Genomic DNA, 22,918 nt, shown 5'->3' with positions numbered 1-22,918 from the left:
AACTGAAAATAATATTCATTGCTGGTGGGAATGGTTGGTAAACCAATTAGCAAAATAAGTTGAAATTACCTAACAAGTTGAGATGCATGTGCTCTAAGTCTTAGCCATTCTAGCTCTAGGTGTATGTTGTGTGAAGAGATGGGTTAATAGCAGCATTGCTTGTCATGGTGAAATAACTGGAAACAACGTAAGAGCAGAATGAATTAATACATTATGAAACATTTGTATAATAGTATACTTTACATTAATGGCCATAATTGGCCCATGGCCACAAGCTTCAAAATAGATGAGTCTCACTAACAATGTTAAGAGAAAAAGTAAATCAGAGAAGAATACATACTCATGATTTCACTGATACACATGTTATAAATAGGTGGAAACAAGCACTAAATTGTTAGAGAAAATGAATATGGAGTACAAATATTTAAAAAGTAAGGAAATGATAAATAATTTAGGAGAGTGATTATTTGGTGATAGAGGAGGAAGGGACTGGACAAACTTGGGGCTTCAAACATTTTGGTGATGTTCTGTTTCTTAAGCTGGGTGTTGGGTGCACGGGTGCTCATTTTGTTAGCACTCAAACAATAATATATATTATCATACCTCTTTGGATGATTCATATTCATATTTTTAATTAGAGAAAAGAAGGAAAAGTCTGAGTCGTGTGCATTATTAGCACCAGAAAAAAGGTTACAGTAGTTGTTGTTTCAAAAGAAATAAGAAAACCGAAAATGTCAGCATTTAAATCTGATTTCCATTATGTAAGTAAAGTTAGGAGATTACATGTCAATTCTTTAATGAATTTATATGTTATTTTTGCATTTTTTGTAGTCATAGTTTTCAGTAACAGTTGAATTAACTTTTAACTTGTTAATTGTAAGTTATGCCTTTGATTATGTAACTTTTCAAGTATTATTCCAAGGTTATTTTCTATTGAGCTAAAGGATATGACTACATTGATAAAATACACTACACAATAAATGAGATTACTCCAGTGCTTCCTTTGCTTCCTAAGATACTATTGCCTATTTTGAAAATGGTTTTCTGAGTTTTCCCAATGAATAAGAATGCTATGATTATTGTCTTCAAGTGTGGCAGATTGACTTTACATGTATAATGTGCGTGCCCGTTGTTTCTGCTGAATTCATAGGTTACCCTTTTTGGGTTTTCTTCATGGTTAATGGCCATGATCCTTGCAGAGCTTCTTCAGCATGGCCTCTGGAATGCGCAGTATCTAGGACAGATTCAAGATCAGCTGGAAAGCTTTAGGAAACTGAAGGAATTGCAGGGCAACAATGGGACTTAATAACTAAGTTCTTAAAAGTGAATATATTTTGGAAACCCAGTAAAATAGTTCTGTGTCTAGAGAACTTTAGGTATTTATTAAAAGCTTAAAACAGAGAACTCCCTCCAACTCCCCCACCCATATAATAAAGAAACCAGAAGGAGCTACTTGCTACTTAATTAAACAAACAAATAAATAAATAGATTTAATTCAATAGATCCTATAAAATACTATTGAGCATCTACCAGATAGTGCCAGATAATGTTCAAGGCACTGGAAATAGAACAGAGAACTAAACAGATATTATGTAATAATAATAGACCAGTGTGTATCATTTAATTCAGAAGTCCACCTTACAGGCCTATAAGCTTTTTGAGGGCAAGGACCTTGCTTGTTCTGTGACCCAGTTTTTCCTTAGCACTTAACAATGTCCAGCACATTAATATGCATTTAATACTTATTATTAATCATGACCGTTAATACATTTAATGTTTGTTTGTTGCATGAGTGAATGTGCCCCAAAGCCACAAGCTCATCCTTGGTGGAGCCAGAGTTTAACCTAGTCTATCAATAATGATGAACAGTTGCCATTTATTTTGAGCTTACTCTGTCCAAGGCACCACGCTCACTGCTGTACTCCTCATCTCACTTAATCCTTACAAATGCCTGAGATACAGGTATCATTGCCCCCTTTTGACTGAGGAGGGTTCTGACCCTCAGAGAACTTGTGTCTTGCCCAAGGTCACCCTCTAGGTCTGTCCCCTTCAACATCTGCGCTAGGCTGGGACCAAAATCCTTCCTCTTTGCACAGCCTTTATTTCTGTGGGAGCCAGACTATCCTTGGCTACCTAGAAGGGAACAGTTCAGTTCATTAATTAATTGGGCTTCATGGTGCAAAGCCAGCCATTTGGCGGATTACCTGCCCCTCCCCCCAATGATCTGACTGATTTGTTTTACAGAATTGACCACATCAGCTAGTTATTTTAATGGTAAATCAAATTACGCTCGTCTATTTTTTTCTTTTACTAAGTGTCCAGCTGGCTAAGAGTTTAGGATCAGATACACCTAAATTATAATCCAAGGTCAGCCACTTATTAATTATGAAACCTTGGGCAAGTATTTAACCTCTTTAGGCTTCCATCACTTTATCAGTGGAAATGCAGGTGATAGTAATTCTACCTAGTCTAGTTAATCCTCTCACTAAGAGGTAACTCTTTAGCTCCTAACACAATGCCTGACCCTTAAGGAGTTTTGTTGAGCAATAGCTGCCATTATTATATTTATCATTGTAATTGTCAACCTAATGTTTTATTTTCAATATCTTCTTTGTTCTGTGACTTTTACTGACCTCCTTGACCTACAACCTCAGCTTCCTTCCAAGGTAGACAGAGTTACTTACTTTTTGCTCATTGGATATTACTCCTTCATTATGGAACATACACTGTTATAAAAATTGGCTCAAGTCTCATTGCCTACCTTCCAATTATAGGCACTTTGAATGCCAGTTCATTCATCTTTTTTAGTCTCAGCCCTTGCATGTTGTCTAGTATGTAGGTGCTCTATGATGTTTGTCAAATTGAATGGATAGGTCATGTCTCTATTCATAGTGAATGGATAGATCGATTATCTTTTGTGCATCATTGTTAATGTCATTGAGGGTGTTACATTGATTTTTTTTTTTTGGCATGTTGGGTCTTTGTTGCTGCGCGCGGGCTTTCTCTAGTTGCGGCGAGTGCGGGCTTACTCTTCGTTGTGGTGCGCGGGCTTCTCACTTGTGGTGGCTTCGCTTGTTGCAGAGCATGGGCCCTAGAGCACGCGGGCTTCAGTAGTTGTGGTGCGCAGGCTCAGTAGTTGTGGCGTGCAGGCTCTAGAGCACAGGCTCAGTAGTTGTGGCGCATGGGCTTAGTTGCTCCACGGCATGTGGGATCTCCCCGGACCAGGGATGGAACCTGTGTCCCCTGCACTGGCAGGCGGATTCCTAACCACTGAGCCACCAGGGAAGTCCCCACTGATTTTTGATAAGGTCTTCACATATATCATTTGTTTCTGTCTTTTAATGCTGGCACTCTTTTTATTTGACTATGGCTTGCTAATTCTACTCTGGACTCAGATCTCTTGCCTTCCGTAGAGATTTTCACTGCTTATATAGTGAGTATTGATTTTTGTTTTTTTCAACATTTTTTTTCTTGCTACTGCTATATTACAGACTTTTTGCTGCCATTCCTGCCATAGGACTTTATAAAAAGACTTTCTCACTTCCATTTAAAATTTTATTTCCCACATTGCTTTAAGGTATACATTTTTCTCTTCCCCCCCATCATTAATACATTACCATTTGACTCTGTCATTAGGCTGTCAATCTGTTAAACTCTTGAAGAAGAAAGAGAGACCTTATTTTAAATAGGCCTGATACTTTGCTAGAGAGATGGGTGCAGTGTCTACAATTCTATTCTTGTCAAGAATAGGCTTTTGAAATTTCAAGAAGAAATGAAATTTAGAAGAGCTACCAATCCATGAAGGATCGAAGGAGGATAAAATAAGTGAAAGAAGGACAAAATCCACATCAGAGTTCTTGGGAAGGCCCCTTGCCTTATTTTAAAATAACTAATTATGAAACAGAGAATATCCTGAATGGCCAGACTGTGGTTCCAGGCATGAAATTTCCTTCAAGGAAAATGGCAGTTTGAGGTCCCTAAGGCTGAGGTCCCCATTCCGTTGTTAATGGTCAGAAAAAGAAGCACTTTACATTTGAATTTCTTGGTTAAGGTAATAGAGAATGGGGCGTTGCACCTGGATGAGAAAAGGAAAAGGAAACATTTAGTAACTATTCCCAAAGAAATGTCATATAAATGGTGACAAGTGGCAGTTCCTGCATTTCCGGTGAAGTTAGGATGCAACACAGGCCTGAAGTGCAGCGGGAGAGAGTTATGTTAAAATCCAGACAGACTGCCTGGGTTGTGAGATTCTTGAATATGTTATGGAGCAGAGCAGGACTTGCCCCACAAACAAGGCTGGAGAGTTTTCCAAGGTTCCGAGTCACCAGGCAGGGTTTCCAGGGACAGCAGTGCCACAGCCTCAGTTGTTCTGAGATAATCTGACCTGATTCATGAAGAAAGCCAATGGAATTTGATGGACCTCAGACGTCACATAAAAAGGTGGGTGGCAACCAAGCAGGGAGATAAGTCAATTCTTTCTGAAGATGGGAGCTCAGACTAGCCCACTTGCCTCTTAATTGTACAAAATACTACAGCAAATGAGAAGCCGCAGTTACCTTCCTTTCAAGCGTAAGAAGAATTTGCATTTCTGCTTAAAACTGAACAATTGTCAATGCAAAGGAATTGATCCAGTTAGATAAGAAAGTTTCATATTGGGAATATCACCTATAGACAGCAGTGAGGGTTAGAGCTGAAGGAACTACACTCCTTAAGCTGCTTCCACGAAAAACTTCAATCAACTGCTAGCTTTTGCTTTACAAACTTTGACGTATGTCCCTTGACCTTTAACAACTACCCCTTCACGTTTGACACTTAACGTTTGCTACATGATTAAAATTCAGCGTTAATTAATTTTAACACTATCAGTTAAGTTATATTTAGCTGAGAACACTCACTTTTGTCTTTTGTGAGTAGCACTGCAGCGTTATTACAAAGAGGTAGTCAGGAGGGCAACAGAGATACGAGAAGAGAAGAATGATTCAGTGTGCAGATAATTGTTTCGAGTGAAATTTAGCGTGGTATTTTTGTTCCTGTCCTCAGTAGAACTGAGATTTAGCACCTCGCGTTGGCTTTTAGCCCTCACCCCCACGAAGGAGGGGGCTGTGCTGGGCGGGTGCTGAGAAATGAGGCACACCAGAATTAAATTATAGCACAGCTCGAACACCGGCAAGAATTTTCTCTGGCCAGCTCTTGGGTGCAAAGCTGGCAATTCCAAAAGAAGGGCAAGGCATCCCTAGAAAGGATCTCCTTATGGTGTGGCATCACCCTCAGTGGGGAGGTTTGACATGGTCGTGTAAGGAGCATCACCCCCAAAGTGGCGACCATTCCCAGAGAAAACAGTGGAAGCCAGGATGTTTAACCATAGCAAAGTTATAGTTCTAACCTTAAAAAGTCATCCAGGAGGTTGTCGTATGGATGGCTTATTCCATAACGTGACCAGTAAGCTCACCGGAAATGGATAAAAGCCAAGACATTTGTCCTCTCTCCCTGAGTATTCCAAGTGAGAAAACATTTTTATTGGTTCATTTATTTCATGCTCTTTTGCTCTGTGGAAAGATTATGGTAAGGATAGGGATGTGCAGATCTTGCTTTTACCTGAGGCTCAAAATGCTAGAGAACCATTACTACTGCTACTCTTTGGGGTATTAGCATGAAATTGTGGTCCGCAAGTTCACTGGGCCACTGAAATACTTCTTTGTATGGAACAGGAAGAGAGAAGCTCTGCATTTGGTAGATAGTGCAGGTGAAGCATATGAATAATATGTAATATGTAATAATATGTAAGTCACCCATATGTGTCTCACTGAAGATCCAGTAATAGTAATAAAAAACTGAATTTGGGGGTTCTTTGAGACAGTATACTCAGGTAGCCTCCAGTTGTTAAAAACCAAACTAACAAAAGAAGACAACTTTGTAGCATTTTCATTTGTGTATGACAGAACATTTTGCCTCCAGTAATTCATGTTTTATGTTCTAGAATCTAGTTCCATACCCTCATCTCATCCTTTACCTACAGCTGGAGGGCACTTGATCTCTGGCAGATTTTCTTTTCCTGCCCACCCCCTGGGAAAAACTACAGCCAAGGATTTACGTAGTTTAAAGGATTTAACCTACAGTGCCAAGGATTTAAGTAGCTCTGTTTCAGTAGCCGAGCAATTCAGCATCAAGTCACATTTCTGTTGGTTGGGCTCTGCTAGAATGTCCCTGTCCTAGTAACTGCCTTGAGTCTTAACCCCGAGGTCAAGTCTACCTTGTGGTCTTGATGGGACACCAAATACCTATCTTGGTCCAATGCATGAGATCGAATCAGCCCTCTAGGCTGGGGTTCCTGGCTTTTTGTTTTCTCAGTTGTCTCCATCCCCCTGACTCCAGGGTAGTGGAGTCCTAATTATGAAACCTAGTCTTATGAGTAAGGTCTTGTTACCCCTGAGAACATCTCTGGTTTCAGTCTCCTGCTCAGGCCTCTGACCTGGTCCTACTCTGTGCTCCCTGTCAGCTGGCTCTGCTCATTGCTTGTCACAGCAGCTCTGATCTGTCTGCTTCCCACAGTCACTGGGCCTTCTGGATACTCTGATTCACCTTTCAAACTGGACTGACTCCCCACCCCTTCCGCTGAATAAACTTCCAGGGCTCCTCTGTTCCAGTTCCTGGTTCCTCCCATCCTGTCCTTCTGCAGTTGACCTTGGCCCAATCCTGCTATGAGGTCATGCAGGAAAAGGCTGAGCTTTAATATACAGAGGATCAAGCATAGATGAAAGGGGGGAACTCATACCCTGTATTTAGGAGCAAATAACATTTTTAAGGGTGGGAAGACTTTATAAAAGTCAAGTTTGCTAGCCCTTGAGTCTTCTCATTCTTTTTGGCTTCACTGGGTTTAATATAAGATGGAAACATTTTAACCTCAAATATTTACTTTCAAAGTAACATTTCAAGTGAGAGAGTAGCATGGACATATATACACTACCAAATGAAAAATAGGTAGCTAGTGGGAAGCAGCTGTATTGCACGGGGAGATCAGCTCGGTGCTTTGTGACCACCTAGAGGGGGTGGGATAGGGAGGGTGGGAGGGAGACGCAAGAGGGAGGGGATATGGGGATATATGTATACACATAGCTGATTCACTTTGTTATACAGCAGAAACTAACACAACATTGTAAAGCAGTTATACTCCAATAAAGATGTTAAAAAAAAATCTGTGTTTTGCAATATCTTTCTTCAATGGATTGAACAGGTGGCTTTGCATATTCCTTGAGATTGAAGATAATTTTACTTTGTGAGTTATTTTTCTCTCTGTTTTTACATTTTCAGGTGTTGCACAATGGCCTCGTTGTGGAGATGAAACATCCGACTGTGGGGAAGATATCAGTCCCAGGTTTGAAAATTTTTATTTTTCTTAACTCCTTCCTTCATGAACTTGTTCCCTGTGCTGATTACTGCAAGTAGCTGATGACCCTCCAAACAGCTTGTCAAGACATTATCTAAACGTTTCATTTTGGATAAAAGGGGAACCCTAGAATCACACCCACAAGCGTGTTTGCTGAGGCTGTGGACTTGTGTCTTCACCCTGATTGTCTGGGTGACAAAAAAATGCTTGTATTACCTAACTCCATTCTGTCGAATCACGTACTCACATAAGTGCTTTATGGCCAACAGATAGATGGCGATAGATATGGGAAATGTTCTGAAATTACGCTTGGTTCGTATGAGAATGAGAAAGAAAGCCAGGCACCAGAGACATGGTGTCCAAGCAAGGCTACTGACTGCTCAGGCCAGGGCGTTTTGTTTTCCTTTTTTCTTTTCTGAACTGTGGTTTAAGGTATGGATCTTAGCTTTGTCGATCAAGAAACTAAATGTTTTCAGAAAACTCAGAATATATTGAATTTTTGTAACTTGACTCATACCAAACAAACTCACTGAAGACATTTTGGCCTTAAGCCAAAATGCCAGGTTTTTCACTTCTAGGGAGAAGCCTCAGGCCTGACTCTCAGAGCATCCAAACTGTAGTGAGAGCTTATGATCAACCTATTGGCCCCAACAGACTGCACTTCTCTAGTGATCGTGACATTACCGTTCCTCAGATCTGCTGTCTGTACTCTGGCTGTTGCTAGAAAGACACTCCACATTCTGTCCATTGCATCCCTATTTTCTAGGCTATACACAAATCATACACATTTTTTTTTTTCTCTTCTTCTGACAGAGAATAATGAAATTTGTTAGAATATAACTTTGGTCATTGTTTTTCTGAAACTATATCCTGGTCGCCTTGCTTGAAATTTGGGTATTTCCCAAATCCCTCAGTCACCTCTGTCAAATGACATAAGTATTTACTTCTGTAGGTATCAGATCTCATTTCTTGAGTAACTGCTATTGTTACGTTGGTTGTGGGTATAACCTAATTGTAAGATTTGGGACCAGCTGGATAATAATGTCCTAGAACAGATCAGGTCATGGCCACTGGCCAACAAAAAGAATGAGAGGAAGGAAGTATGATGAATAAAGCAAATGGAAGGAGAAAATTCTGATATTCAGGAGCATAAGGAACGTTACACATGAATTAAGGGAGGTAACTAAGAGAGAGAGCAGGTATAAGCATATCAGAAACTGGGATCACATGTTAACAGGGAAATGCTATATGGCATAGAAAAGTAGTGGGAAAAAAAGCATGTTGATAAAAGCTAAGAAAGTCATTTTTTCATTTATATTATTGAGTATGTACTATGTGCCAGGCTCTGGGTCCTGGGAATGCAAAAATAAACCAGGCAACTTGGCCCTTGGCCACATGAAGCTCATACTCAATGGAAAGTCAGATAATAAAAGCAACCAACAAATGTTCCTGTAACTGTAAGTCATGATAAGTGCAAAGAAGGGGAATGAACAGTGTGCATCATAGAGAGTAGTGGGGACAGAGGGACCTGTGATCGTTTAGGTTGATCAGAAAAAGCCTCTCTGAGAGGATGACTTGGACACTGAGAATTGAAGGAGAGTTAGAAGTTGACATTGAAGAATAGGGGAAGAGCATTGGAGCACAGGGACCAGCCTATGGGAAGGCTCTGAGGTGGGGAAGAGCTGGGTATGCTTTAAACCAGAACGGAAAGTGAGGAAAGATTTCTCCAAAGAAGACGTATGGATGGCCAACAAACACATGAAAAGATGCTCAACATCACTAAGAGAAATGCAAATCAAAACCACAATGAGGTATCATCTCTCACCGGTCAGAATGGCCATCATCAAAAAATCTACAAACAACAAATGCTGGCGAGGGTGTGGAGAAAAGGGAACCCTCCTACACTGTTGGTGGGAATGTAAATTAGTGCAGCCACTATGGAGAACAATATGGAGGTTCCTTAAAAAAACTAAAAATAGAACTACCATATGACCCAGCAATCCCACTACTGGGCATATACCCTGAGAAAACCATAATTCAAAAAGAGTCATGTACCCCAATGTTCATTGAAGCACTATTTACAATAGCCAGGACATGGAAGCAACCTAAATGTCCATCGACAGATGAATGGATAAAGAAGACATGACACATATATACAATGGAATATTACTCAGCCATAAAAAAGGAACGAAATTGAGTTATTTGTAATGAGGTGGATGGGCCTAGAGTCTGTCATGTAGAGTGAAGTAAGTCAGAAAGAGAAAAACAAATACCGTATGCTAACTCACATATATGGAATCTAAAAAACGGTACTGATGAACCTAGTGGCAGGGCAGGAGTAAATATGCAGATGTAGAGAACGGGCTTGAGGACACGGGGGGGAAGGGGAAGCTGGGACAAAGTGAGAGAGTAGCATTGACATATATACATTACCAAATGTAAAATGGATGGCTAGTGGGAAGCTGTTGCATAGCACAGGGAGATCAGCTCAATGCTTTGTGACGACCTTAGAGGGGTGGGATAAGGAGGGTGAGAGGGAGGCTCAAGAGGGAGGGAATACGGGGATATATGTATACATATAGCTGATTCACTTTGTTTGTTGTACAGCAGAAACTAGCACAACATTGTAAAGCAATTATACTCCAATAAAGATAAAAAAATTAAAAAAATTAAAAATTAAATAATAAATAAGTAGTGAGGAAAGAGGGGCAGGAATGGAGACTGAAGAGAGAATCAGAGCCTTGAGGCCCCACTAGGTTTAGTTTTACTCTAGTTTTAAGCAGAGGAATGAAATGACACAACTTGTAACTTAAAGCAGGGAGTCAAGTTAGGAAGTTATTACAAGACTTCAGGTGACAGTTGGCATCTGAAATTAAGGACATGGTAATAGCGAGAAAGAGAAGGGGGTAGTCAAAACAAAAAATGTGATCATAGTGCTTTCAGTATGAGAAGACTTTAAAAAGCATTTTGTCCAGTAGTTTTTAACTTTAATTTTTAAACAGTGGAACTGATTTCTCAAATGAAGTCTAACTATCTAAAACAGATCAAAGTCGAATTTTGCAATTGATAAGTTAGCACTCCAACTCTTTACCTTTTTTCCCCTGCTTTCATCATGCTATACTCCTCCAAACACCTCTTTGGAACCATGGGTCCCTAAAGAATAATTCAAGAACCACTGATCTAATTTAATTCCACAAGTTTACAGATGAGGTCATGCCACATTGATATCCCCAACACATGAGAGAATAAGGTAAACATTTGAAAGTTAATACAGTTATTAGCATGATAGTAAGGAAAAAAGTAAGTCAGAGGCCAACCTAGAATGAACTCATTGGATGTAACTCTCTATCAGTCAGATGTGCATTTACTGACTTTCCTTGGTAAATAAATAAAGAATCAATCAAGAAGGAAATATTTTTCAGACTCCTAAAGGAGAATGCATACCCCTTTTGCTCACTTTAATGTATAAGTGTATCAGTTAGCTATTCTCACAATAATGCTATGTAACAAATAACCACAAAAATCTCAGTAACATTCAAGCATAAGCATTTATTTATTCCGTGCATGTGGATTGGATGGTAGATGACTGATCTAGGCTGGACTTGCCTGGGTGGCTTTGCTTCTAGATGCAGGTCTGGCTGGACTTGGCTCCAGTGTGAGTTAGGCCCAGTTCTGCTCCATGTGCCTCTCATTTCTTCTCATGGCAATGCCAGAAGAGCAAGAAGGCAAGCAGAAACCCCAATGCCACTTAAGAGCTTTTGCAGAACTAACAGACCCTTCTGCCCACAACTCATTGGCCAAAGCAAGTGTTAGGCTGTATGGGGTTGGGGAAAATATATCTCTCCTTTTAAGAGAAACTGTAAAGTTACATGGTGAAGGCATGGGCAGAGGGAGGGGTAAATAACTAGGGCCCAAAATTCAATTTACTACAATATAATTCTCAGGTCTTTAGCAATCTCTTTTTAATCTCCTTTTGGAAATTTTTATTTTTGTTTCTTTAATTTTTATAGGGCTTAGGCATCTTTTTGGTATGTCTATCTTATTGACTGACCTTATATTCTCTCTATAGAATTACCAACAAAGGAAGTCTCAGATTTGAGATGAAATAGATGTGTTTAGATTATTTTTGGAATCAGTATCTGAGTGTCTTTTGAGGGCAGCACATCTGGACTCCCCATGAAGGGGAGAGACAATTCTGCTCATAGACATAAGATAAGAAGTTGCTATTGTATCTCTTAATTCAGTGTATCCCAGTAAGAGACCACTCAGACAGGACGAGATATTAAATGCAAAGAGAATTTATCAGTAAATAATTTAAAATTTTCCTGTGGTTTGTCCTTTTCATTGATATTATTTACGGACGATAGTTCCGCCTTTCTTTGTAAGGAATGTCCTCATTGGGAACCTCATGAATGCCGTAGAAATAACTCAGATTCTCCCACAATGCCTCAGTGAAGCGAATCTGCCAAAACAGGAAAGGTGGGTGGAGTAAAAAGTGATGTTTATGCTGCACTGTTTTCTAGTTAGCCAGTGGACACACATTTTTGGATTCATTAAATGTAGTTCTGCTGATTTACATATATGTCTGCATCTTTATATTTACAGTGAAAATCATAATTAAAACCACTTATTTATATTACCATTGTTATTAATGAATCTCTTGTGAACAGTACTGAATTTTCTACATGTTGCACTAATTTGCCTGAAGGATTTTCCATCTTAGTCATTATGAGAAATTTGTCTCATGGAGAACGGTATTTATGGCACCTTTTTTAGAGATGTATAAATCCACAGCATTCCCTCAGATTCTCACATTAGAGTTCCTGTATAGGAGAGTGCTAATTGATTAAAACCTTAAAGGTGCTCGTCCACCAATGTTGAAGATACTTTGAACAGGAATGGGAAATTATTTACCTCTTCAAAATTTCTTTTTGCTACTTAAATAATTATTGTCAGCACTTAATACATTGTTCCAATATTTGTAACCATTACCAATATTAAAATAATAAATGAAGTAGTATAGTCCAAACTATCTCCTTTATTAATTTGTATCTATTGTAACATGCTCCCTTTTCATATCATTTCCCACCACCTCCAATCTCTAGTAAACAGTTAAGAAAGAAATTTCATTTGTATATGTACATGTCATAGTTAAAGCATGCAAACTAATTAATAGTCATGAATTATCTCTAAATATGAGATGTAGTTCTGCTAATTCTATCATTCTTTTTTCAAACATTGTTTATTAAACTACTCTCTCATTCGACCTTTAAATCCTATTTTACAGTTAAAGGTAGAAAGATACAAATAAAACTAGTTATTTATTGGAGTATAAATGAGAAGATGCATCATATCTCTCTTTCCCCAGCTTAAGTAATCTGGTGTTCTATGAGTCCCTGGTGAGTGGAGTAGTTAGTCAGTAGTTTTAGCTCACCATTCGTTTAGTGACAGAAGTGTCAACACAGTGGGCACAGTCTACTAATTTGCTCATAATTAACTAAGATAACCTGGTTGAGTGCTAAAACCTTAAACACACCCACACTCACACACACAACTTAACTCACTAAGCCTACCATGTCCCATACGTTATATGAAGCTCTGGTGATAGGGTTGTACCCAGGACGGGCCCAGTCACTCATGGAGCTTACAGTTTGCCAGGGAATTTTTTTGTTATTCCGAATAATAAATTCAGAAAAGTGAGATGGGCGTTTCCATGGAGAACCAGGGGCAACAGCAGGATGGCCTGAAAGCACAGGTGAGGGAGGCCTCACCTAGCGCGTGCGATCAGGAAAGGCGGCCCTGAGAATGAAACGTAAGCAGATGCGTGACCTACGACCAGTTGTCAGCCAGGCCAAACTGGTGTGGGCTGAGGGAGGGACGGGGCGGTGCCGAGCGTGGTGCTGGAGGAGCTGAGAAAGGGCAGGAATGGAGATGACCCTGGAGAGGTAGCCAGAGGCCAGGAGAATAAGACCTCAAGTAGAGCTAATGATCACATTACAAACAGATCAAAATGTAAAGGAGATCTGTGCTGAGGTCTCAGGTCTCTACTATCTGGGGGTGAAGTGGGACCCAGAGGAGGAGATTGGGAGGAATCTCAAACCTGGTTTGGCAGGTGTTCTCACTGACTGCTTTTAGGTGTAATTTCTAAAATGCTTCTAACTCCATTGAAAATTTTTATAAAACTTCTAATGTCCTGAATTTTAAACTGTGAAATTGATAAAATGCTCATTTGTTAATTGTGGAAATGAAGAAGGACATTAAAGGTCATACCACATTTCCTCAATAAGAGATGGGCCATCATATAAACATCACCTTATTTGTGATTTTAGTGGGAAGATCTTACACTAGTTATCACATTCCAAAGGACTGCCACTTTCCACTGAGCCATTCACCATTTGCATCTTCTTATAATACCGCTGGCTATTGGCCTTTTAGCCAGAAAGGAACACGTTGTCCTTCCGTGTACTGTGTAGGTGCCGAAACAGCCTTGGTGCTGAGTTCCAAACTTCAAAGGATGTCACTGAAATAGAGTTTGATGCGTAACTCTAGTTTCTCACCATAACCTTTTACCAATACCTCCCTGTAAATGTGCATGGTGGTCATTTGATTCCAGCAGCACTTCTGGGAAGTATTTCAGTGGTGAGTGTGTCAGGGCTGTGAGAGGGAAGCCGTCTTCTATCATGCAAAATGATTTTAAATTGAATTACCCTTGCCTGCTGGTCCCTTGATCTGTGTTTTCAGAAAGCAGCTCTAAGTTCTTTTAAATAAAACTTTTCTTAAGTTTTTCCCCACAGTATTTTAATATTCGTATTTGGAACCTGCAACAATTTTTAGCTAGTGAGCGTTGGATACAGGAAGAACAGTCACCACTATGAATTAATGTAGCTCAAACCAAAGTATTCGAATATTGACATTTGGATTTTTATAGTGACTTTTTAAGAAGCTGAATGTACTTCTTTATTTGATTATCTAACATACTGTATTTCCGAATGTTTTGCAAGACTTTTTATAAGTGATGATCTAAGACACCTTTCTTTTGTAAAGCTCCTGAAGGGCAAAGATGCTATCATTTTAACTCTAACCAGCACCCTCTGTACCAAGGAAGTACCTAACAGACGTTTTCTGGATGATGATTAGGATAAAAAACTACTAGATGAAAAATAACTAAAAAGATGAGTTGTGACAATTTAAAGCAGTATGCAATTTTTTATGAACAGATTGACTACCTGTGGAAGCTATCTGAAAGAGATCTATTTTACTTCTTTAGTTTGTTTCCAGTTTGAAGTACATACACTAAATGGAGTGACCACCTAGTCTCTTGCATGGTTACAGATCTTCCTCTTCTGTGCTATACACGCCTTCAGCTTTCCCCGTTACTTTTAGCTTCTTTTTCCCATTTACATAGAAAATTAGATGATGCTTCTGAAATCACAAATCCTCAAAGTTTAGTTAAATTTCGATAATGGATAACAGCAACGGGGAAAGCTGTCACAAATCTTACTAGGGAAAAAGACAAATTAAAGAGGCACAAAAGTTTCAGCTTATCTTCCTCCATAAAGTTTAAATATGTTGGTTCTCATAAGGAATTCTCAGTAAAACCAATCTGAGAGTGAAAGGTGAGATAAGTTATTCCTTCCAGGTAGAAAAATCTTTCAGATGGCAACAGGAAGAGTGTGTAAAGTTTTCACATTGTGTATAGTGCATAATCTATGTTCTAGAAGGAGCATACTCCTTCAGGGACCAGGCTAAGCTGTAAAAAAGAGGAAAGAGATGAAAAGAAGGGTCTATAGTCTGTCAACAGAATGAGAGAGAGCTGGCAGGGAAGTGGATTTTCAAATAGACTAGCCATGGTACTTCCCAAAGTCCTCAATTATTTTTAACTTGATTAAGCCCTTAACACACAGCAATGCCCTGAGAGTTAAATAAATCAGCATATTCTCAGGTGATTTGACAGAGTGCCTGCAGCCTTCCCTGGAAATCCCGTTCCCGTGAGGCGGGGTCGTAGACATTGTTACCGTTCAGTGAGAAATGAATAGCCAGAGTGACTTTCCTTCCTAGGAGAGCAGGGAGGAAACAGGAGGAGTGAATAGCATCCCCAGGAATGTCTTTCCATCAGGAACTGGAGAAGCCCTAAGAGCCAAGTTACCATCGCTGATATGACTTAGGGATCTCCATCAACGATGCTTATCTGTGCCATGAGGAAGAAATGTGCCGTGAGAGCTGGACTTTCACGCTCAGGGAATTCACGTTCCTGTTACTCGGGACTGGGAAGGTGGCCAAGATCTCAGTTGTTCCTCTTCAACCATCTTCATCAACCTAGGCGCTAAGATAAGTGCATCTGTCCAAAAGGCCAGAAACTCATGTTCCAAATCAGTCCTAAGTTATCAATGAAATTCTGGTGTGCAGAGTTGTTTTCACTATTAGAAATTCATATTTCTAAATATGGCTAAAGAATTTTCCTGGGTGCATACTTAATTGGACTTCTACATTGTTTGGGGTGTTTTCTCAAGTATCACTATGCAGAATGATCCTTGAGGTTAGAGGTGTATTTGACATCATCTGAGTAGACCACTGAGTGTCAACCCAAACATAGAAATCAAAGCAAAATAAAAACAAAAATAAAAAGCCACAGGAAGAGTGGAAGGCTCAACGATGGTAAAGCATTTTTTGTCATTTTCGTCTTAAAAGGTGGATCAGACATTTTCTGGGATCAATTCTTGAGTCCTTGCTGTATTCGCTGCTGCCAGCTTTCATTGGGTAACCAGAGAAGTCTTTTTCTGGATCTAATTTAAATACTGACTTTATGCTAGATCTTTAAAGAATAAATTAATTAAATGTAATTAGGCATGTAAACTGGCTGGAGAAGTAGAATCGGATACTATGTAATAGCTAAATGCAAAAGGCTTGAAATTATCTTCCAGTTTGGACTTCCCTGTTGTGGAATTAACTTGGATAATTAGGAAGTGACATTAACTTTGCCTCCAAGTGGGCTTCAGCCGGGAGGAGTTGCTTGACCTCATTGCCAGGTTTATTTAGGGTTGGAGAAGGGGTCATTTTAGTCCTCTCTGAGAGAGGAATGGCTTTGCTCTCCTCCAGCACTGCCAGGTCGGGACTCTGTGGTCCATGAAGAGATGACAAGTGGGCTGAATCCCAGGGGAAAATTGTTTTCTTTAAATATGGTTCCTTAAGATGTCAAGATTTACTCCTGTTAAGAAGACTTAGCCAGAGAAAATATCAGTAGAGTTAGCTGTCTTCTTATTTCAAAGGATTATAGTTTAATTTTGACGAGGCACACACTGTACTGTAAATATTAATAAGCGTTGGTGGAGGTGAAGAAATGGTAGTAAAAGGGTTAAATAAGAACCTTCAGATATTTTAACCTAACCAAAGGGTCATGTGCAATATCCCACTTATGCCATCACCTCCAAACCTTAAGGATTTATTTGGCATTGAGCTGGGTCTTGAAATTCATTGCTTATCTCCTTTTCAGCAGGAGCGAATGCTGTCTTCCCTGTGTTAGCTGTGTACCGACTTTTCTGGGACCGTATCTCCCTATAGTCATATCTTTATCTGGTATGGCATTAGCAGTCCCTGGGCTCATCCTTTGCGTAAGATTAGGACACTGCCTAGAGGGGGAGGGATGAGGGGCCTTGAAATGCTTCCCAACTTGTCCTTCATCAGAGCATCATGTAACTCACGGTGGCCATGTGATTCTCAGGGTGGGTGACCCGTTAGTCAAAACTACTCAGAACCCTGTGTCTGTTGAAAGTGTTCCAGTGAACCCTATACTTCAGCTTATTGCAGGAAGCCGTATGCTTTTCAAGCAATTAAAAGAAAACCTAATTTTAATTAGATTACACATGAAGAAAAAGGTAGTATAAGACATTTGGGGAATTTCAGAAGAGTGTATAGTGAGATAAAAGCATCAACAAGATGCTGCAGCCACAAAAAGCTAGAGAAATACTACCCCACATAGACTTAAAGAATATCCTCAACAGTTTACCTCCCATAAACTCTTCATAAACTGCATTCTCTTGGTTGCTGGGCCTTCAAGTTGATACGTGAACTTAAGTAACTGACTTCACCTTTTAGTGCCTTGTCTTGCTTTGATGAGATTGATTTTTGCATTCTTTCAGTTTAAAGGAAAAATGTAATTTACAATACTGCATATAAGGTATTTTGTGAATAGATTTTAATAGCTTCATTGCTGTGGAACATTCAAATTTGAAAGAAGGGAATGTAAGTGAACATCTGTTGAGTACTTCTCTCTCTCTCTCTCTCTCTCTTTTTCTCTCTCTCTCTGTCTCTCTCTATGAGCCCTTTATGCATATGATTTGTTTAATCTCTAGGAAAATTCAGTAAGCCATACATTATTACGTCCATTTTACAGTTGAGAAAATTGAGACTTGCAAAGTGTTGCAGCACCAATGCGAACCCAGATCTGAGTATCTCTGAAATCTGTCCTCTTTTTCCTATTTCCTACTGTCTCCTAAAGTTGAGCCCAAAAGGAAGGTTACGCCAGTTATTGAGTTTTTTATCTTACAACTTTAGTCTCTAGTCTAAAGGCTAATTAACATATTTTAAATGTTTCATTTAAAGAGGAGCTTGGAAATTTATTTAATGTTAAAATTCAAGAATTTAAACTTTGATTGAGCCTCCGTCCTTTGGGGATTAAGTTTGGCTTTTAGTCTATTATTGTGTTTCTATGAAAAAAAAAGCCATCAGAAAATATATTGTTAGGCCATTTCGATATTCTCAAGAGCATATAAGTGTACATGCACCAAAACATGTGGATTACATTTCCTTCAAGTTGTGCTGTTTTCACACATTAACAGAAAAGCAGTTTGAAAGGGGGGGTAAAAAGAAAAATATTTGGGACATATATGCAGGTTTCAATCATCAAAAGACCCATGATGTTAAGCTGCCACGCTGACTTACCCAGATTTCTCATCTTTGCAGTGATCTGTCTGTGGCACTGGTACTATGTGGGCAAATTTCTTCTTGCTCACTGGGGGTTGGTTTTATTTTCAAGTTAAAGCCAGTTCCCTTCAAGCAACTTTAATTAACCTGCAAACAGTGTCGTGCTGGTACAAGAACGTTACAGTGATATTTTTTCCAAGTGAGTGGTTGATACTATGGCCAGAGCAAGAATTTAAAAGTTAGGGACTTCCCTGGCGGTCCAGTGGATAAGACTCAGTGCTTCCACTGCAGCGCGCACGGGTTTGATCCCTGGCTGGGAAACTAAGATCCTGCATGCCACACGGTGCAGCCAAAAAAAAAAAAAAAAAAAAAAGAATTAGTGACAAATTCTGTACGATTCCACTTATATGAGGGACCTAGAGTAGTTAAATTCATAGAGACAGAAAGTAGAAGGGTGGTTCCCCAGGTCTGGGTGGGGGAGGAATGGAGAGTTAGGGTTTAATGGGTGAAAAGTCTCGGTTGGGGAAGACGGAAAAGCTCTGGAGATGGATGGTGGTGATGGTCGCACAACAGTGTGAATGTACTTAATGCCACAGAATTGCACACATGCAAAAAGGTTGAAATGATAAATTTTGTGTTATATATATTACTGCAATAAAATATATGATTACTAGAAAAAATTAGCTAATTTCTATGCTGTTTTCCCATGTGCATGGGGCGTATATGTGTGGTGTAGAAAGGAGTGCATTCAGGCTCCGTCGGGGAGACCTGAGTACAAACTCAGCTCTGCCAGAAATGGTTGGCGATACTAGGCCTTCCTGATCAGCCTTCCTGATCTGTCTCAGTGACATCTGTCTTCTCTGCAATATGAAGATCAAACACTTAAGATAATTACAATAATTAAATAACAATACATGCCAAGGACCCAGCACATAGGAGTAAGTGGAAGCACGTTGTAGATAATTAATAAACTCTCAGCAGTGTCTACAGTAGCCACAACTCTTGGGGGAAAATAAAACTAGCCACATTATTAGTTATTTTTCAAACATGGGACATTGAAATAATCATGCATATTTCTCTAAGAAATAGCGTAAAACAAATCATTCTTTCATTGAACATTTATCTAGTATCTACTCTGTGCCAAGTGCTGACTGACAAGGAGCTCGTCTAATGGGGCGTTTGACAGTGACCAATCAAATGAAATGCAGTGGGGACCGGGGAACCCTGGACCGTCGCTGCAGATATGTGTGTAGGGCCAAACCAGCTGTGAAGCTCTTGGATAAATGTGTTGTACACAGCGTCAGTGGAGACCACAGCGGTGTGAGAGCATCCTCCAGAAACAGCACTGTGCTAGACAGATCGTGCAGGTGAAAATGATTCAGAGACTACAGATGAGAATGTAACAGCTCGTTTAGGGGGAACAATAGCAAGAACACAAAACGGTGCAGCATTTCCAAAATACACTCTGCACACACTACAGCTTCTTGACGTCCTCATAGTTGTCTCACCAAGAAATGACTGTCTTGTCCAACACCTTTGGGAAACTGCCTTAAACAAAGGTCCATGGATTTTCTTTACCTTGGCATTTCTCAGATCCATGAACGTTCTAAGATAGCTTTGAGTCTCCAAGAGGGAGATGTCGTGTTTCCTGAAGTTATGTGACAGTGGTGCCCTTTTCTTTCCAGAGCTCTTACTCAGATCCCATGGAAAAGCATTTTGTGGGTCACTCCAGTGAGCACATGTGTCCCTTGGAGCCACATGGAACAGGTTGTAATGGTCAGTCACTGGAGAAATTGGCTAGTTGACACTAACAAAAGGGTAGGGAAGCCAAAATGGAAAGCTGCCCATCTTCTGAAGATCAGATGTTTTTCCTGTTTCTTAGCTCAAGGGACCAAGGGCCCTGAAGAATATCAGGAGGGGTTTCTTTCTCCTGTGAGGGCTGAACACCCACGAACACCGGGCAGCAGAGGGTCAGCCAGGAGCACGGCCACGGGGGTGTCTGGGTGGCTGAGTGGCTGTAGTGGGAGTGGGGCACCTTTACTTCAAGCTGGTGCAGCCACCACCCGTGAGAGCCTTGTTCAAAGGCATTAAAAATGGAAATGGATTGAGGGCAATGCCGAAGTGCAGATCAAGAACAGATCACATGGTGATGCTCTTGCACTAGAAGCAGAAACTACCCTGGGATCTAAAGAAATCACTTAAGAAGAAAATGCTTCCTCTTCATCGAGCCTCAGGAAAGCTGCTTTAGTGGAATCCTGCACAATTGTTCGTACTCTAGCTTAGAAAATGGAGTTGATTAAGTGGAAGGAAATTTTTTAAATGTGACAAAGATGATGAGGTGATTAAGGGGTAGGGTTTAAGTAGCAAGATGTGGAGAATTTAAGATGTATGACTGAGTAGCGATGACAGTGGGGTGTATGATAGCTGCCTATAAAGACCCAATTAATTGCCTAATGTGGCAGATGAGAAGAAACGGGCTTTAAGCACCAAAAGGGAAGCTTGAATTGAAGCCTATCAGGGAAACAGTATTTACCCGTAAGGGTGATTCGACTGCCATCACAGCGGAAGTCAGTGGAGTTATTTGGATAAAGATTCAGGATGAAACTTTTCTTTCTTAGATCCTGGTGTCAACATTTTTTTTTCCTTTAAAAAGGATGCATACATTTCATGTTTCTTAGGGGCAGAAACTGAAGAATAGAGCACAATATTTAATTCGCTCCAGGATGTTGTGAGGTGGTAACAACACTTAGGATTGCTTCAAGCCTCTACATGTGTTTTCCCTTAAGCTGAATTATAGTAATATCCTGGCTGGTAAGAATCATAGAAAATCTGTGCATTCTGTTACACTGTGTGTGGAGATATAGCTTGTGATGGAAAGCGTAGTAAGGATAGTTACCATCAAGAGCACTTGATGAAACTAGCGAACACTTTGTGACTCTGCATTAGGTGCTTTACCTATATAGATGCTAATCTTCCTATGGACACTCTGAGAGAGACGCTAGCATCCCCATTTTACAGATGAGCAAACTGAGCCTCGGAGAAATCACATAACCTGACCGAGGTCACACGACCAGTAAGTGGCAGTGAGTTTGCATTCAATTCCGAGTGACTCAAACATCCATGTCCTCTTGCTGCCTTCTGAAGGCTTCTTTGGTCATCGCTTTTATAAGCTTGCGACCAGTGGCTTAGCGTGTGAGGCGCTTCGCTTGTGTTTGAGAGTTGGGTGGTCGCTAAGAGCATTACCCACGCTTAACCCAGGCAGGGCCATGGCTCGGCTTCACCAAGCAGCTTGGCCGGGGCGATGCAGGGAACGAAGCAGGCAGGGCTAGAAGAAAAGGCAGTTGGTCCTAGCTCCCTGAACATTCAGAGCGGGTGTATGGAGCAGCTCTGTCAGATCTCAGAAACAGCATCCAGATTTGATTATAACTTCTCTTTGTGGTCTTTGAAGCTTTTTGTTATTCCTTCCCTTGCCTCACGGAGTTCAGATCGATTTTCACATAAACAGAAACGATTCCTCCTTTCTGAGCACTTCATTGTTGGTGGCATTGTGGAATGTCCCAGGAAGGGGGAAATGGGGCCAATTATAAAGGAGAAATTTCTCTTCGGCTTGCATGTTTATACGAAAATGCCAAAGCCACCAGCTGTCACAATAGCAGGCCTCAGGCCTCGGGTAAGCCCTCTTTCCAACTGTCCTGCAGCACACATACAGCAGGGGGAGATAAATCCAGTAGACTCGATTAGAAGATGCAAAGTGGCCTCCTGCATTCAAGAGTTTTACAGGAAATTTAGGAAATACGCACCTTTGTATCGTTTTTATTTCAGTAAGAAGTTCCCAAATGACAAGCATGGAAATGACAACTCAAATTTTAATTTAAACACCTAACCTCAGCTTACCACTGAAGAGCATTTTCCTTCAATAGAGCGAATGTAGATTGAAAAAAAATTAATTTCACATTCCTATTTATAGGACATTTGAGACAAACAGCCATCCGTGTTGCTGTTACCTCATTCGCCTTTTTTAGCCATCAGGACTGACTGCTTATGTCTTTTACATTCATGGAACGCATTTCAAACTTAAGGAATTCAGTTCCATAGCAGGACCTTAGCAGAGATGATATATATCATCTTGTTTGGCTATCTTTATAATGCTTTCTTCTTTTCTTAAAAAAAAAATATAAACGGTATATTAAGACTGATGGAAAAACCAGATCTGACAGGAAGGTTAAAAAAAATAAGTTACTTAAACAATTCTTCTGGAATCATTCAAGAGAGTAGGGTGGAGTAGACTTTAAAAACAAGACAATATAATCCTGAAGATTACATTTTTAAATGAAATTTAATTGGAGCCGTTTCACTGAATTGAACCGGTAAGGCCTTTACCCTGTCAACGCTTCCCGTGGAAGTAACCCCAGTCCAATTTCCTCCCTCTGTGGCCTGGAGTTTAAGGTGAGCTGTCAATTTCTTGGACATGAGCAAGATTACAGCTGGGGCTCTCACCCAGCTCTTTAAAGCAGACCATGGGTTGTGGCAGCACGCTTTTTCGGAGGAGAGAACTTATTATTCCAGTTTTATTTATTTTTAAAAACTTTTAATGGAGTGTAGTTGATTTACAAT

The 22,918-nt window shown here is 40.1% G+C and overlaps 1 protein-coding gene across 1 annotated transcript in view; it reads left to right on the top strand.

Moving 5' to 3' along the window:
• Positions 1-22,918, top strand: part of SUGCT (succinyl-CoA:glutarate-CoA transferase) — a 697,612-nt gene that overhangs the window by 585,643 nt on the left and 89,051 nt on the right. The window contains exon 13 of the mRNA XM_061197569.1: positions 7,309-7,372. Within this exon, the coding sequence (XP_061053552.1) occupies positions 7,309-7,372 (64 nt within the window). The remainder of the gene's footprint in view (positions 1-7,308; positions 7,373-22,918) is intronic.

Source organism: Eubalaena glacialis, chromosome 8, assembly GCF_028564815.1.
Source record: "Eubalaena glacialis isolate mEubGla1 chromosome 8, mEubGla1.1.hap2.+ XY, whole genome shotgun sequence".
Taxonomy (NCBI): domain Eukaryota; kingdom Metazoa; phylum Chordata; class Mammalia; order Artiodactyla; family Balaenidae; genus Eubalaena; species Eubalaena glacialis.
The sequence above is the reverse complement of the archived record's forward strand: the minus strand, read 5'-3'. Positions and strand labels throughout refer to the sequence as shown.